Here is a 19,087-nt window from a genome sequence, read left to right as displayed (position 1 = left end):
CGCCCCTCCCCTTCCCCGGACCCTCCCGCCCTCCTCCCCTCCCCTCCTTCCCTCCGCAGCCAGGTGACTCCTTGTTTATTTTTTTATTTTATTTTTTCTTTTAGATTTCTCTGCCACACTCTCCCGGTCCGGTGCTGCTCCTCGTCTCGGCCCGGTGTCGCGTCCCGTTAACGCAGCGGAGCCCTCGGTGCGGGACAGCCCGGGCGTGTGCGCAGCGGAATCCGGTACATTCCCCCGCTGGAGCCGGTCTGACATGTGTCGCCTCTCTCTCTCTCTCTCCCCCTTTTCTTTCTCTTCCCTCCCTTCCTTCCCAGTGCGCCAGTCCGGTCCTGCGCTCCCGGTATGTGTGTGATAGAGAAGAGTGTGTGTAGGTGTGTGTGTGTGTGCGCGCAGCCGCTCCGTTACCGACAGCAGCAGTGTAGGATAGATAAGTCACACCGGACTCAACACCCGGCAGCATCTCTCTCTCTCTCTTTCTCTGACACACACACACACACACTCCAGATATGATTAATGTGTGCACGCGCCCTGTGGGTGGCAGTGCGCGCCCACGTGAGTGTATTTCCCTCTGGAGCGATAGAATCATGCAGATATGATGGAAAAGGGGAGATATTCTCAGAGGATATTTAATCAGGACGCGTGTGTGTGTGGTAAGAGGAGATGGAGATGAAAACATGAGGTACCTCCACACACTTTCTGCTTCAGCTGCTCCGTGAGGAAACTTAATGACTCCGGTCAGCTCCACCTCCACAAGATCATTTCCCTGCTCCGCTCCAACCATTTATTTCCAGTCTCCCTGTTTTGAAATTCATAAGCACTTTTAGACATTTAGCATGCAGATCTCTTACACTTGCAGATTTGGAAGACTTTCCCAAATAGGCACCATAAGTCTTCATAATGACAGAAATAACAAGAACAGGAAAAGATGCAATATGGCTGCAAGAAACAACAAAAGACCTGAAAGAGACACAAAGTACTGAGATTGAAATTGACTGTAAAGACCCAAAAAATGACCAGAGACAAAATAAGTCCACAGACACTCAAAATAGCCACAAAACAAGACACAAAATCACTAAAAGGAGATTTTGCGTGACTGAAAAGATACAGAATGACAAAGAGATGCAAAATTACTGAAAAAGACACAAGAAAGACCACAAGGACAATTAAAATTTCCACAAAGAGGTAAAAAAAATGACTTTGAGAAAGAGCAAGAGACTCCAAAGTGACCCAAAATTACAGAAAAGAGATGCAACATAGAAAAAACTGTCCTCGGAGACACTCAAAATGTCCACAAAGACACATGAAATCACCAAACAGAACCACAAAACAGCCAAAAAGAGATGTAACATGACCACAAAGAGTTGTAAAACCACCACCAAAAGATGCTACATGACTGTAAAAGACCACAGACACTAAAAAAGATCCACAAAAAGATTAAAAAAAGCACACCAAATGAGCCAAGAGAGACATAAAACCACCAAAATGAGATGGTATATGACGGCAAAAGACCATCAAAATAGTAAAAACAACCACAAAATGACAACAAACTGATGGAAAATGCTATAACAGCGACCAAAAGGCTCCAAAGAGACATGAAGTTGCCCAATAGACAAACAAAATACCCACAAAAAGATCCAAAATGACTACATGAAGGAATTAAAGATCCAAAATGATACACAAAAAAACCCAAAAAAAGACAAACTATGACCACCAACAGATGCAAAATGACTGTAAAAGACAAACCAAGACCACAGGCAATCAAAATATGCACAAAGAGGTGAAAAATGACTTTGAGAAAGGGCAAAAGACCCCAAAGTGACCCAAAAATACAGAAGAGATGCAACATAGGGATTCTGAATGACTGTAAAAGGCGAAAACAGCCTCAAAGACACTCAAAACATCCACAAAGACAGATGAACTCACCAAACAGAACCACAAAACAACCAAAAAGAGATGTAACATGACCACAGAGACGCCAAACCACCACCAAAAGATGCTACATGACTGTAAAAGAGAAAATAAGACCCCAGAGACACTCAAAATGTCTACAAAAGATTTTAAAAACACCAAGAGTCAACAGAGACACACAATCACCAGAAATACATTGTTACATGACTGCAAAAGACCATAAAGGTAGGAAAAACAACCATAAAATGACAGCAAACAGATGAAAAATACAATAACAAACACCAAAAGGCTCCAAACAGACAAACAAAATGGCTGCAAAAAGATCCAAACTGAGACAAAAAGCAACCAAAAAACGATGAACCATGACCACCGGCAGATGCAAAATGACTGTAAAAGACAAACCAAGAATACAGACACTCAAAATGACAATAAAACTACGATAAAAAAAAAACCCATCAAAATACCCTAAAGAGACAAAAAACATTTGCAGATTTGGACAAAACCCTGTACACTGTTAAAAAAAAAATACATCTTAACATTTTTTTCTCTGTATTTTGAACAATTTATAGTTATTTTATAGATTTTCTTTGTTTTAAGTTACACAGAATACCTAATAAAATCCCAGAAAAAGCTATTAATTTACATATTAACCCAGACCTGGGCATCCTACGGCCCGCGGGCCACATCCGGCCCGCCGGATGACCCTGACTGGCTCGTATGAGGTCACTGGAAAATATTAAATGTCAATGCAAATATATATCATCGCAATACATGCAAGCAATACGCCTGCACTGCTTTTATTTTGAAAGGTCTGCTAAATTAACGTTTTTTCGCGCGTGCTTTCAGTACTTAGCATAAGGTTTATGTGCTGATTGGTTTGTTGGTCAGCTTCAGCCCGGGAAGATGTTAGCTAACGGCAAAGAAAGAAAGATTGATTCCGAATGCAGAGTTTTTAACAAGGCACGGACTTCCAAGTATTTCTTCACTGAAGTCAGAGGTAAAGCTCTGGCCTAGTTTGTGGTGAACAGGTTGCGGTGCTCAAGGATTATAATCTGAATCGACATTACGAGACCAAACATGGCGGAGAAGTACAAACAGACTGATGCAGAGCGGGGAGGATGTCTGAAGGTTTGCTAGCTAAACTGCTAAAGCAGCAATGACTTTGTTTTACCAAAGCTCACACATAAAGGGATGTCAGTAAGCCATTCTCTGATGGAGAGTTTGTCAAAGAATGTCTGGTGGACTCTGCAGCGTTTATATGCCCGGAGAAGAAAGGAGCGTTCGTTAATGTGCCCCTTTGGAGGCGAACCGTAACGAGGCGGGCGGAGAGCAGCGCCGAGAATCTGGAGCTTCAGCTGCACAACAAAGTGGACAATTTTGACGTTTTCTCCTTGGCTCTGGACGAGAGCTGTGATGTCCGTGATACAGCCCAGGTACTCATCTTTGTACGTGGACTAACAAAAACCTTTGAGATGACGGAGGAGCTGGCAGCTGTGCAGCCAATGAAGGAACCACGACGGTGAGTGATTTGTTCACTGAGGTAAATACACGCATGAACAAGCTGGGACTAAAATGGGAGAATTTGGTTGGTGTTACAACTGATGGCTGTCCAAATTTGACAGGGGAAAATGTTGAACTTTTGAAACGGATGCAAGATAAAGTGACTGAAATAAACCCAGAACAGAAACTGATATTTTTGCATTGTATTATACATCAGGAGGTGCTGTGTAAGTCAGTGCTAAAAATCAACCACGTGACTGATGTTGTAGCTAAAGTAGTTAACTTCATCAGGGCAGGAGCATTGAATTACAGACAGTTTGTTGTCTTTTTGGAGGAGATGAGAGTGAACATGGTGACCTTGGTTACCAGACAGCTGTCAGATGGCTCAGCCTGGACAAGGTGCTTAAACGAGTTTGGGATCTGAGAGCAGAGATTCAAGAGTTGGACATTGTACATCATTGTGTTGTGTGATTTACTGTTTTTATTGAGATATATTGAACATTGCTGTAAGTGTAGTGGGGAGCTGTTGTCTTTGTTTATGCTTCACAGTCATCTTAATGTAGATTTAGAAAAACTGACAACACCTCATAGCGTTCATGATGAACAAAAACTGACATGATAAGCCAAGTTTCAAATCTCTGCCAGCTGATGGTCATATTGTTTTAGAATAAATTCTGAGTGGTGGCTTACTTACTTTGTTTGTAAAAACAGTGACTGCTGAAAAGTAATTAAAGTACTTGGAAAATCAGTTTCACATTTTAAGTATGTCTTTATGATAGTAAATATCTACAACTCAGTAGGCAGCAGTCATAGTTTGAATGAAAAAACAAAATCTTTCATTAAATAGTTGTGTTCTGTGTTCCACATTTTCATTATATCATTGTATTGTTTCATTTACTGTTTTTATTGAGATATATATTGAGCTGAGCTTTTAAGTGTACTGGTCCGGCCCTTAACAACCGTCAAAGTTTCTCATGTGGCCACGTATGAAAATTAATTGCCCACCCCTGTATTAATCGATGGTGCCAGATTGTCGTTGTTTTTTACCGTGTGCGGTGCCTTTGGGGAATTCACTTAGAGTGTAGGTAGTCAAGTTATTCATCCCTCCCCCACAAAAAAAAATCTACTTTTCAATGCTACATATTATTTAGAGTAAATTAAAACAATTTAAAATCAGAGGGCGTTTTTGTCTTTAATGATTAAAGTAGAGAAACGTAGGCCGATGCAGAGGTTAAACTGGGACATTCAGGCTGCATTCATTAACATTTTCTATCAGAATTTTAAATGTTTTTACCACAAAGTTGTTTGTTTAGTTGTTTTTTGTCATACTCAGTATGTGGAAGACAGCTTGCAAAGGAAAGTGGAGTCCTAAAGGAGCGTGCAAGTGAGGTTGAAACCTCCTCAGCTTCTATTTGGATCACTTGCTCCTGCTGGTTTCCATTTCGTCCAGACTCTCAGACATCCACTTTCCTGCCTCCAGCCAGTTACAGTGGAAGTGATCTTTTCTTTAGGGGCATTTCTGCTGATGCAGTGCTGCAATTTGAGCCTTTTCCATGCGTTTCCACAAAAAGAAGGTATTATTGGAGACTCTGACGCATGAGCCTTGACGCATAGGGAAGATCTATAGATACAGACATATTACATCCCATTTGTCGTTTACATACTCATCTAAATGTGGGTAAATGTCAGGATTTGGCTCATGGGACTCTGATTTATCTAAAAAAAATAGCATAAAAACTTGCACAATCTGCCATTTTGCTTATTTTCCTTGACTTACATCTGCAGCAAAGTAAAAAACTCTGGCGATTCTGACTTAAATAGGTGGATTTGTTCACAATCTGGCACCCGGTTCCTGGTTCCAGAACAGAACCGGTTCCAGAAAGAGGAACATTTCCATTGAAAAAACTGCAGGTTCAGTTGCTATAGTGACTATCTGCCACTTTTGAGGAACTTCTTCTTATCATAAACAATTTGTGATAAAAGCTGATATTTACTATGAAGAAAAGTTCTTCTGCTGATCTTCAATAGTCTCCACAGTGAAAAGATGTGCACATACTTCCTGTCAAATCAGCGACGCCTGATCTACCTGGACCTCCTGATATTAAGTCTCAAAACGAAATAGCGCCACTCGTGGTTGGAGGAACAAATAAAAACAGCGAATATTTAAGATATTTTACACTGAAATTTCTCTCTCCTGTTATGCTTTTGGATACCGATCTAAAAAATATACAAATTGCACATTTTTAGCATAAAATAAAAGCTAAAGCCAGTCTACTTTAGCCTCATTGTTGTGTTTTTCTCAAATTCAAATGCCTGAAGTGGCATTTTCACTCTACTGTCATCATAGTTTTGAATGATGCTGCATAAACACATTCAACAAAAGCTGTCTGCTATAGTTACACAACCTTTTCCACAAGCATTTTAGAGACAAATATCTCTGCATCTGTTTGCTTTTGCATCTTCTGAAATATTCTCCATAACAAAAATAATGTGCTCTCACTGACTCCATCTTCAGTTTAATTTCCCTCAGCTCTGTTGACTTTAACAAGCTGCTGCAGTAATCGCACACTGCAGATCTTTGCTGCACTGGAAACTACAGGAATGACTTCTTAGTTGGGCAGTAACTGGAGTCATGTAACGATTACAGTGTTATTTAGTTTAATCAAAAGACTCGTGTTACATTGAGGTACCTTCTCACCTTTACAGCTTTTTACAAGCACAAACAGTTCAGCTGTAACAAAGTCCTGGAGGTACACTCAGATCCTGTTTCTTTAGGTTTGATTCACTGCTGCATCATCTCCTCTGTAGGTGGAAGTATGTAAATACAGTAGAAGGATGTGGCCCAGTGAGCGGACAGTCAGAGTTTTCTTTCCCTGCAGAGACCTCTGCTGGTCACAAGTGTTGCTGGGAAGTTATGAGGCAATACAAAGCATACTGTGTCTGTGGTGGTGTGTTGTTTCGAGATTTGTAGAGGAGACCAAAAAACTAATCACTACTTTTTATTGTAGAACTTAATCCAACATGTGGACACTGAGAATTTCTTCCTACGGTAGTCAGACAATGTGACCTCAAACTTTACATCATCAAATCAACATTTAAGATTGATACCAGCCTCATATCTGCCTGTTAAATATGAAGCTTCACCCAGCAGCTGCTTAGCGAGACGACGTGCGGATTTTATCGACTGCTAAAGTCAGATCCTCTCAGACTCAACGACACCGGATGTGCACAAGCCTCCTGATTTGTTTCAACTTCTGCAAATTAAAAAAGTCAAAATGATAACTGACAAAAAAGCTTCAGAAGCTCTCTTGATTCATCTATTAGGAGAACTAGTCCACTTGTCATTTACTGTCATTACATAAAAGGAACTATTGATTCATAACGTGCAGTTGGGGAAGTGAAAAGGGGATTAAAGAATGCATGGAAATTCATAAATCATGTTCCCACATTGTGTGCCGGTTATTTCCCCTCTATAAACCACACTTGATGTTGGTAAATTAATAACTTAATAAATTAATAACTGTGTGATTTCAGACAACTTTTGAGCCATTTTGGTTCAGAGATGAAAGTTTTCCGGGTTTTCCCGGAAATCCGGGATTTCAAATTTTGTGAGTTCATTTCCGGGAATCTGGGAAAATTGATCGAAGTTTTCAGTGAAAATCAGAATTTGATTGATAGTATTCTTTTTGAAAATCTTATTCTTATCGCTAATGCGTTGTTTGTTGTTTATATTCCTGTACGGAGGCAGCCATTTTGAATCTCGTTCATTGACGCGATTCCAATCTAATGCTGAATACATTGCTGCGAGAATTTGCGAGAGCGGATGCACTGAATAGCGCCAGTTTTGAGTACAAAGGAGAGATGAATCATTGAATAGCGCTCATTGAATAGACGACCTTTGCTTTTGTGTAAATGTAATGACCCGTACCTGTCAGGACAATGTTTAAACAGGTAGACAGGCACGCTGACGTGCGTGCTATAGACGCGACAGTCAAGAACGCGTTCCGGTGGTCGTGGTTAGAAGACAAAGATAAGAACGGCGAGTTCTTGTCTGAATATATCAGGAAATTAGACAAACCAGGTACGTTTTTTTAAAATTTTACAAAAATAGATATCAATATGTTGATAGTTTACTGTGTCTTAAGGTTCCTGTCTTAATGATATTATAATATAATCCTTATAATAGATTAGTGACACATCTAGACTAGAGTATGAAATGATTAATATATGAAATATGGGGTACTAAACTACTGAATAGTTTACATTACTGAACATGTTAACAGGAATGTTTCCGCATTTTTATTAACATTTTCACAGTTTTGTGCTATTCTTTTAATGAGGGAAGGGGGTTATGAAATTCTGGGCTTGGCCCTTAGGGGAAGTTCTGCCGAAATTTTTTTCAGGTCAGGACTTAGAATATTTTTTTCATTTTTTTTTTTGAATGAATATTATTTGTGCATGTTTTAGAAAAGAAAGATACGAACGACGATTTCTTGTCTGAATATATCAGGAAATTAGACACACTAGGAACTTTTTTTTTTATTTTACAAAAATAGATAGACCTCAATTTTTTCTTTTTTTTTTGAGTGAATAGATATCATTTGTGCATGCTTTTGATAAGATAGACTCCATTGAAGATCTATATTTGGTCATTTTTAAATTTTTATCTTCATTAAATATTACGTGGTCATTTTAATTTTTTATATATAGTCTTATTGTTAATAAAGACTATAATGCTATGTTAATTTAATTGTAACAATGACACTATTATAATTTATTATTCGGCACTCGCATATGGCTGCCTTCGGCAGCCTCTTGGAGCACCTTCGGCGCTCACTTGGCAAAGTTGCTTTGAAAAAAAATTTTCAGGGTTTTTTGCCAACAGCCACTTTCATCTCTATTGGTTAGATTTGAGTCATTCTAGTCAAATTGTGAAGCCTTTGGGAAAAATTTTGAGTCATTTTGGCCAAATTTTGAGTCACTGTGCAATTTTTGAGTCATGTTGGTCAGGTTTTAGTTATTTTTGACAACTTCTGAGCCATTCTGTTCAGGTTCTAGTCACTATAGACAAGTTTTGAAACTTTTAGGACAAATTTTGAAACTTTTGGGGATAAGTTCTGAGTCATTTGGGGCAAATCCAGAGTCATTTTAGACACCTTTTGTGCGTTTTGGTTAGATTTTAGTCATTTTAGAGAAGTTTCAAAGACTTTGGGACAGATTTTGAGTAATTTTGGGCAAACTTTGAGTCATTTCAGACAACTTTTGAGTCATTTTGGTCAGGTTCTAGTCATTTCAGACAACTTTTGAGTAATTTTGGTCAGGTTGTAGTCATTTCAGACAACTTTTGAGTCATTTTGGTCAGGTTCTAGTCATTTTAGGCATGTTTAGAAGCTTTTGGGACAGATTTTGAGCCGTTTTGAACAAATTCTGAATCATTCCACACAACTTTTGAGTCATTTTGGTCAGGTTTTAGTCATTTAGACAACTTTTGAAGCTTTTGGGACAAATTTTGAGTCATTTCAGACAACCTTTGTGTATTTTGGTCAGATTTTACTCATTTGAGACAAGTTTAAAATATTTTGGGACAAATTTTGAGTAATTTTGGGCAAATTGTGAATCATTCCAAACAACTTTTGTGTCATTTTGGTCAAGTTTTAGTAATTTTAAGCAACTTTTGAAGTGCTTAGGACAAGTTTTTAGTCAGTTTGGGCATATATGAGTTATTTCAGACAACTTTTGAGTCATTTCTGTAAGGTTTTAGTCATTTAGGCAACTTTTGGAGCTTTTGGCACAGTTTTGAGACATTCTGGGCAACTTTTCAGTTAGATTTTAGTCATTTTAGACACGTTTTGAGTCATTGCGGTCAGATTTTGGTAACTTTTCAGCTCAAGACAAATTTGGAGTCATTCTGCGCAAATTTTAGACACGTTTTGAGTCATTTTGTTCAGATTTTGGTAACTTTTCAGCTTTTGGGACAAATCTGGAATAATTCTGGGCAAATTTTAGACACGTTTTGAGTCATTTTGGTCAGGTTTCACTCATGCTTTTAAAAGGTTAAACATATTACTAAAGAAGAGTTCACAGCAGTAAGATGTAAAAGGTTCTTAATTGGATCCCTCTGTGGGCCTGTAAATGACTGGACAAAATGAATAAATATGAATGATAATGCTTCTATGAATAAAATATGTTTGGCGTATTCACCTAAAGAGCTGTCTTGCATTAACTACAATCAGAGAGTGTACAACAGATTAAGGGGTCAGGAATGGGAACACTTCAGAAGTTGCCTCAGAATCAATTAAATTTTGAGGATTTCTTTCATTTTAAAGTCATTCACTGGGTGTTTTCACTAAAGCATAAGCAGCAAAAAGGGAACTGGTAATTCAGCATACTTTATTTTAAAAATGTGAACATATACAGGCTTTAAAAAATAAGGCATGTGTTGCAGCCCACCCTGTAACTCACTGTCACCTAGCATCGTACTTCCTTTTCTTATAACTAATGAAGTGTGGACTCAGACCTTTCACTTCTCCTCTTTTAGCCATTCCACAAAGCAGAACAAAAACCTCTGGTGTGCCGCTTCCTCCGTTTCTGCTTCAAGATGATGTAGATTATTTTTTTTTTAAAAATCGATTTCTATTCTGTCTGTCTTTTATGCAGTGTTTTATATGTTTTTGGTATTTATACTCATTATATATTTTTTTATCATAATTAAACTTTATAATTATTAACATTTTACTGCAATATAATCAATTCATTTCCTGATAATAATTGATTGCTCTACCATTTATTCGTATTTGATTATTTTAACTACTCAGAAAATATGCTGATTTATTTCACTGTGCATTAGTCTCTAAATCTACTTTAACAACCTATGTTTAGTCAGTTGCTTGTAAAGCACTTAAACTGCATATAATGTGCTTGAAAAAATGCTATATAAATAGATTTTGATTGATTATCCTGCTTCAGTATGCATCTTTCTCCATGAAGACTCTTATAAATACTCTAAAATGACTAAAATCTAACCAAAATGACTCAAAACTGTCCCAAAAGTTTCTAAAGTTACCTAAATGACTAAAACCTGATAAAACTGACTAAAAAGTTGTGTGAAATTATTCAGAATTTGTCGAAAATTACTCAAAATGTGTCCCAAAAGCTTCAAAGTTCTCTAAATGACTAAATTCTGATCAAAATGACTCAAAGGTTGTGTGAAATGATTAAGAATTCGTCCAAAATCATTCAAAAGCTGTCTGAAATATGCCCAAAATGACTCAAAATTTGTCTGAAATAACTCATATGTGCCCAAAATGACTGAAAATGTGTCCCCAAGTGCTTTAAAAGTTGTTTAAAATTACTAAAACCTGATCAAAATGACTCAAAGGTTGTCTGAAATGCCTCAAATTTTGCCCAGAATTACTCAAAATCTGTCCCAAAATCTTTGAAACTTGTCTATATATTTCCACCACCATGTATCATTGTGAGTTTGATACACTGCAGTATTATTCTCTCTCCTATTGGTCTCCTCACACACCTTTCAGCTATTTTAATCTCTAGAGTTTATCAGTAAGTATAACTTTTTTTTCCGTAGTACAAAATGCTGCTATATTTAATTCCACCCTGTCTTTGGCCTCCTGAGAAGTAGTTTAGAGATGCTCCTCATCTTCTCAGACCACTTTGGGAGTCTTGTTTTCTTTATTAAGTAAATTCTATATCAGTGATGCAGCCATTTTGTATCTCTTAGTGAAAAAAGCTTTGTGTCTTGACCTTCTGATGGTGTGTTCACTGCCTGTTCCTGCTTTGGATGCGACCAAAACTGTGAACATGAGATCGGAAGTCACAGACCAGACTGCAGAAAGTAGAAATAGGAAACTTTACATGAACGTACTGCACATACTGGGTTCTGTTGATGTAAAATGTTGAGACAGACACATTTTCTTAATGTTGTAGCGTAATGTTGAAACTGAAACTGAATGCCATTCCCCTCCAGCGCATTAGTGAAATCACAGAGTCAGATATCTCAAAGTAAATCCGACCATCTACAGTTACAAACCAAAGAGTTTTTTTTTTTTCTTTGAATTTAAGTTTCAAGAAACAGTGACATTGCTGTTGTACATAAAAACAACTAAAACTACCTACAGTAACGTGTAGGCTGAGTATAATAAGCTGTGTTGACTGATTGTCAGCTGTCTTATTGCTATTTACTTCAATGATGAAATCAGTTCATTGTTGCAGTAATTCCACTGTTGCAAGTATAGCTGCTTACAAGCAACAAAACTAAAAACATTCTACAATAATCCACTTCATATTCTTGAAAATACCGTCCAGAAGAAACTATAAATGCAGAAAACAGAAAAGTATTAACAGTGAGACATGTGCAGTAGCTTGTAGAGAAGTGTTTAGGTTAATAATACTAGCATAATCATGTCATAAGATGGAAATGACTCATAAAAACCAACCGCCGTGCCAAACTGCAAAGAGCTTTTCACAACAGTTTGGACAAGAAGTGAAAGAAAAGAAGGCACAGTGTCTAGACGGGGATTTCAAGATCTGTAAATGAATTTAACCCCTGGATAAAACTCATCCAGTCTCTACAAAGAGCTTTAAAAGCTCCATAATCTGTCCTCTTGGGAACCTTCAGCCTAGCCATGATTTAGCTTTAAGAAATCTCCTGTTTAAGGTTATTTTTTGTGGAGTTTTATGCCTTTAATGTAGAGACAGGACTCAAAGGAGGCTAGAATTCAAGCCAGGCTGCTATGGTGCTGATTTTGGGTGTGGTACATGGACTGTGTACTCAATCAGGAGGCAACACTTAGTGATTTTCTGCTGGAAACCTGAGATACTGCTACATTTCTAACAGATGAAGAGGCCTTGAACAAGACAAACCTCTGATGAGCCGGTCAAATCCACTTGGGTGGCGTCTAATCACCGCTTCAATGGAAGGATACAACTCGAGGGAATCCGACCTTTTGTACTGAATGTTTAACTGTCTCTGAATCGTCACACTTTCTGATTACTTGCAGGTTTACATGAGAATATGTGGTCTCAGGTTCTCGGACCCCAATGTCTGGATGTTTGAATGAGTGTTGGAATTTCGTGATCCACCAGTGAATGGACTGACCCCAGAGGTTAAACTAATTGGAGCAGTGAAATATGTCTCTGGCCCTCTGGTTAAACTCAACAAAGAAGCAGAAGTGATGCTGTTAGTCTCTAGGCTTGACCTGTCTTTATCAATTCTGGACAGTTTTTTATTTTTTAGAGGAAGTGAGTAAAACCACAACACCTGGTATAATGAAGTAAAACTGAATTGAAGGGAATTAACATTAATGCCCAGCACATCAAAAGTAAACAATCGTTTGTATCATTTCCAGATATTTTGACCTGAATGTGAACTTTCCCATCAAAACCTGTTTCAAAAGTGAACTGGTCACCACTAAACAAAACATATCTTCTCATGTTGAACACTGTGAGTCGTAACTAAACAGTTTAGACCTATGACACTCCCCTCCTGTCTCGACTCTCACTTCCTCAGTTCATCCACAAAAAGACGATACAGGCAACAGGAAGACCACAAGCATCTATAGCAATACTAGAATGCACTGAAAGAAGTTATTGTCGCTATTTTCATAAAGAGGAACATTTCATTCTAAGAAACAAGGAGAATTTAACTTCAAGAAGCTCTGAACATTATCACTGGCTCTTCTCTCTGTGATGCAGTAAGTGTCAAAAACCATTATTTCTAACTATTATCCTTTATTTTTGAAATATATTTGCATTTATTAAATCTTTCTTCTTCCATTTTTGTTCTTATATTCTTGTTTATTGGGTTTTGTATCTGCCAACCTACCGAATGCCTTAATTCCGATCATTATTGATGAAGTGTCTATCTATCCATGTATAGTAAAGTCAAAATACAAAGATAATTTCTTCAAATGAACTATTTTTGAGTATTTTCCATTTGTTTGTTCTCTTTATTTGCCTGTTTAGTTGGATTTTCAAGAATATCCTTTACTTTTTATTCACCAGGTGGGCTGTATGTTGGAAAATCGCAATTCCTTGTCAGCTGGATTTTGCTTTACTGTTTTGAAAATGGGCCACAGATTGGAAGAGGACAAAATGAAACCAAGAGGAGGATTAAAATGTTGCAAACTAGGAATTATTTTCCTCTTGTTGACGATCATCAGTTTCGTCGGACCTGTGAGTGGATTTGCACTGAAGACTTGCCGAATCAGCCAAAATAACGCCATATGCGTCAAGAGCAAACTGAAAGCTGTTCCTCGTGATATTCCCTCAACAGTGACGGTCTTTGATTTATCTGAGAACAGAATTTCAAGAATACAAGCAGCGGATTTCAGAGATCTACCAGTTTTGATTCGGTTAGACCTAAACCGCAACAACATTTCACAGATAGATAGCGGCGCTTTTGCTAATCTGATTTCCCTCCAGAAGTTAAATCTAAATAACAACAGACTTGTCAAACTGGGCGAGAATGTTTTTAAAGGTTTGAGTGGCCTTACTGAACTCAGAATTCTCAGTAACCGCATGAAAGAAGTTGCATCCACCTCTTTCAAGCCCTTGACAAGCTTGCAGGTTTTGGATATTTCTCACAACAAACTAGACAGCTTAGAAAAAGTTCATTTAATATTGCAGCATTTGCCACATCTGGGGGAGCTGGTAATGAAAGACAACAATTTATTCGCTTTTAGGTCATGGGAACTGACAAACAGGTCATTGGACCTTCGTGCCATTGACTTGTCTCAAAATCCCATCGCAGTTTTTACGATCACCGAAGATATTTTCCCAAATCTCACTCGGTTTAACATCGGCGGCTCTTCCAGAAAGCAACAGATGATCTGGGACGTACATAACCACACTTTCCTGAGTCGAGTGTCTACACTTGATATCAGCGGGCTTCAAATGGCTCTTGGAGACATGAAAACACTGCTGCAGAGAGTGAACTCGTCTCTAACTTCTCTGAGAATGAACGCAATGAAATATAACCTCGCCAAGCTCATCAACATGTCCTGCACCATCCCAACTCTGTCCTCGCTGCAACTTCGATACAACAAGCTCAAAATTGTAAGCTCAGATTTGTTTAAGCTGTGCGTTAATGTCACCGAGTTAGATTTAACAAAGAGCAACATAAAAGCTATCGACGACAACGCCTTCAAATCCCTTCGAAGTTTAAAGATCTTGACCCTGAGTTCCAACAGGCTTCCGTCTGTCCCGGCTGCCACAAGGAATCTTCCGGCTTTATTAGAGCTGGACCTCAGTAACAATAACATCAGCTCACTCCAATGTCACGATTTCGCTGATCAGACGAAGCTTCGGCAGCTCAACCTTTACCGGAATTCAATCCCAGATCTGAAAGATTGCCTCTTTAAGGATTTAACACAGTTGCAGGTTCTGAAACTACAGTCCAGCCACATACGTAAATTGAACGGCGCTTTCAAAAGATACTTGCCAAACCTCACACAGCTAAATCTGTATGGAAATGAACTGACTGCTATCAAAGGGGGTGTGTTTAAAAGCCTGCGGTCCCTCCAGAACTTGTCGTTACATCAAAATAAGATAACGACTCTCGAAAAAGATAGTTTCGTTGGCTTGACAAATCTTACGCGTATTCAGTTGCAATCAAACAATATTAACAAACAGCAGCTAGACAAAGATGTTTTCAATACTTTGATTAACTTAAGAAGATTGGATTTGGAGAACAATAACATTAAATATGAGTCTAGTTTTGCTTTGCTTAATCCACCGTTTTCTAAACTATCCCGTCTGGAGGAGTTGTCTATCCCTGCACAGCACTACAGAAACAAGCATTTGCTGCCTCGAAACTTCCTGCAAGGTTTGACGAACCTTTTGCTTTTCAAGGTCAGGAACAATCAGCTTGTTTACCTGCACAAGGACACATTTAGTTACACGCCTAAGCTGCAAACGCTTGACATCAGCTCAAATGACCTTACCGATCTCCCTCCGGAACTGTTTTTCCCAATTCAAAACCTGAAGAGCCTATATATATCTAGAGCAAGCCTCCACTCTCTAGATATCTTCATAGGTGCCAACCTGACCAACCTGGAGTTCCTGCAGGCGAGAAATAATCTATTCTCAGTTATCAGGAAGGAGACAATAGAGTCCCTGCCAGCTCTGGTTTATTTGGATCTTCAATCTAACAGTTTCACCTGTGACTGCGATAACGCCTGGTTCCTCCAGTGGGTAAAAAACGACAGCCGCACTCAAGTTTTTGATGCTTATAACTATACATGCAACTATCCGCCAGTCGTCGAAGGTACGAAGCTGTTGGACCTCGACATCCGGGACTGCGTAGTCGACACTGGCTTCATCTGCTTCATCTCCACCACATGCACAATCCTCTGTTTTATGATGGCGACCTTCACCTACCATTTCATGAGGTGGCAGCTGGTCTATGCCTATTACCTTTTCATGGCTTGGCTCCTTGACACAAAGCACAAAAACAAGCAAGCGCCTCATCAGTATGACGCCTTCATCTCCTATAACACCCACGATGAGCCCTGGGTCATCAGAGAGCTCTTACCAAAACTGGAAGGAGAACAGGGCTGGAAGTTGTGTCTGCACCATCGAGACTTTGAGCCAGGTAAGACTGACTTTACACCTAAATTAACAGGCTCGTTTGAATTCAAAATGCCATTTCTAGAGGGGGGTGGCTATCCAACTGAACATATCTCTACGAGTAGATGGGTGGCCATGAAACCTGGGACATTCCTACTTATTTTGGGGATCTTTTGAGATGTCCTACTAGATATGCCGTCAATAGATATGTTCCGGTTTAACAGGTTAACATTCACCAAACCAGCCAGTTACTCCTTGTTCTTAACATCTTTTTTCTTTCTAATTTTACAAAACATTGTTTGAAAAGTCTTACAACAAAGCATGAATCTGGCTTTTGTTTGCAACACACAGAAGCTTCAGGCTAAGCAGCAATGTACTGTAAAAAAAAGCCTCCTGTTGTAGCTGAAGATTGTTATTTATCTGTGCATCTGCAGGTTCTACACTTTCTATAATTTTATTTGCCAAGGAGCTTCAATACACACAACAGTTACTGAGGTCAGAATTTATGTTTCGATGATGCTAACTGAAGCCACAGAAACCAGATTTTCAACAATGAAAGCTCTTGAGACTATATTTTTGTTTGACCACGAGAGGGTGCTGCTGCTACACATTAAACCTGACTTGCAGTACAGAACAATGTAGGCTTAAATTCAGTGATTATGGGTTTAATCAGACAATAACAAATTAAAAATAGTTTTGGACTTGGCTCTAAAGGTAAATTAGAGTACCTAACTGCTCTTATCTGGACTTTTCTTTGGTCCAGTCATAAAAACAAAGCAACTCTTTTCCTTGCACATGTACAGAAAAAGTGTAATCACTGTATGTAAACACAGTATTGGTGCACATATGTGAACCACCACAACAGATTTCCCCATTTTGTACTTTCATCTGCACTTCAGATGGTGTCACCTTAGCACTTTACTCAACTGTTGAGGAGATGCTGGTGGAAATACTCTCTCTGTTCTTTATCTTCTGGTCTTCCTCAGGGAAACCCATCATTGACAACATCACAGACGCCATCTATGGGAGCAGGAAGACCATCTGTGTGATCAGCCGCAGATACCTGGACAGCGAGTGGTGCTCTAAAGAGATCCAGGCGGCCAGGTAGCGCAGAGAAACACTTCACATCATCTGTATGAAGCACAAAAGTGGGAAACACTGAGTTGAGGTTAATCGTTTTCCAACTCTGCTTGGATTATTATATTTACAGTTGGTATCAATGTTTTTAATGTACATGCAGCCATGAAACAAATTTATCTTTCAATGCAATGCCATTGGAAAAGCAAGCCTGTCCCAGTCTGACTTGTAAATTTACACTATTTAGACACATATGTGACCCAATAAAGCCACTTTCTCAGCCAATTATAAGCCAAAATTAAGTACAAATTTCTGAAAAATGGCAAAACAGAAAAGCATGCTACCATTGATTACTGTTATTACTTTAAGATATACAGCTGGTGATGCTAACTCTCAGGTTTTTTTTTTTTTTTTTAACAATTAAATAGAAAAGGAGAATGAAACTAGACAATAAAATCATTGTCAATTGTATGAGAAAAATTTAATATTTATTGCAGTTTCTTTTCATTAAGTCAGCAAGGAATCCAAAATGCAGCAAGTTTAATGTCTTTATGCTAATGACAAGCTGTTTAATTAAAACTACCTACTGTACTGTTGTAGACACAAGGGTGCAAGTGACTTTTGAAAAATGTAGTTTTTGCTTAAATTTAATGCCAAAATGATCATTTATTCTATCAGTTTCTATAGATGTCTAGATCTTTAAATTGGTTAAAATGTGCTTTAATTCAGTTTTTTAGAGGAACTTTGGGGTTTCACTTCCCTCAACGTCGCTGTATTCTCCTCTTTAATCAGACAAATTAGCTATTTTCTTTTATATTTTACTTTTTTAAATCCGTTTGTCTTTTTATACTGACTCCTATCTTGACTCATTCTTCCATAAAGCCTCTAATGCTGCATTGTCTCCTTCCTAACTCACAGTTTCCGACTGTTCGATGAGCAGAAGGACGTTCTGATCCTGGTGTTCCTGGAGGAGATTCCCAGGTATTTACTGTCTCCGTACCACCGCATGAGGAAACTACTGAAGAGGCAAACCTACCTGAGCTGGCCGCAAGCCGGAGAACACGCCGAGGTGTTCTGGCAGAAACTCCGACAGGCTCTGAAGACCAAAGAAGATCCGGATGAGGACAGATTCCACCTCACTCTGCTGGAAACACCATGATGGAAATAAGAAATACAAGGTTTTTCAGCTTTGTTCTCAGTGGTTTGAGCAGTTTATCTGAAAGATATCAGCTACTGAACATAGCAGTCTTTACATATCAAAAGAAATGGACAATCAACCATACAATCAAACTAGAAGACCAAGTTATGGTTAAGCACTGAAGACTGAACATTTAATATGTCTGAGAAAAAAGAAGAAGGACTGACATGAACAGTTTTTTCAAAAGTCAGCTTAACCCTCCTGTTGTCCAGCGGGTCAAATTGACCCGTTTTAAAGTTTGAAAATGTGGGAAAAATACATATATTTTCACAGTGAAAACGTCTACATTTTCAACATTTTTGGGAAATTTTTGAACATTTTTTGGTGCAAAAAAAGAAATGCTAAAAAAAAAAATGTTTCTTTAAGAACCTTCGGAAAAACAATCTACCAAAATCCAGCGAATTTTGCTGGATTTTGGCAAATTTTTTCTGAACGTTCTTAAATAAATTATTAGAACTTTTACTGATATATATGGAATCACTTTAGATATTTTTAGGATTTTTTTGGAAGATTTTTATTCATTTCTTGAAAATATTTACATTTTTAAATTAATTTTTTTTATTTTTTAAAATTTTTATTTCTTGCCAAATTTGGAAATTTATTTTTTATTTATTATTATTATTATTATTATTATTATTATTATTATTATTATTATTATTATTATTATTATTATTTTATTTTATTTTATTTTATTTTATTTTATTTTATTTATTTATTTATTTTTTTTTAAACAAACTTTTAAGGGAAACTTTTAAGGAATTTTTGGAATTTTCTTCTTGAAGATTTTGCAAATTGTTATAAATTTGGGGAATTTTTTTA

General features: G+C 37.9%; 1 protein-coding gene across 1 annotated transcript; it reads left to right on the top strand.

Moving 5' to 3' along the window:
• Window positions 1-12,831: 12,831 nt before the first annotated feature.
• On the top strand, window positions 12,832-18,846 carry LOC111570222 (toll-like receptor 13). The gene is made up of 4 exons (XM_023272857.3): window positions 12,832-13,118; window positions 13,429-16,018; window positions 16,980-17,097; window positions 17,989-18,846. The coding sequence occupies exons 2-4, from the start codon at window positions 13,438-13,440 to the stop codon at window positions 18,227-18,229; spliced, it is 2,940 nt and encodes a 979-aa protein (XP_023128625.2). The 5' UTR covers window positions 12,832-13,118; window positions 13,429-13,437; the 3' UTR covers window positions 18,230-18,846.
• Window positions 18,847-19,087: the final 241 nt, after the last annotated feature.

Source organism: Amphiprion ocellaris, chromosome 22, assembly GCF_022539595.1.
Source record: "Amphiprion ocellaris isolate individual 3 ecotype Okinawa chromosome 22, ASM2253959v1, whole genome shotgun sequence".
NCBI lineage: Eukaryota > Metazoa > Chordata > Actinopteri > Pomacentridae > Amphiprion > Amphiprion ocellaris.
The sequence above is the reverse complement of the archived record's forward strand: the minus strand, read 5'-3'. Positions and strand labels throughout refer to the sequence as shown.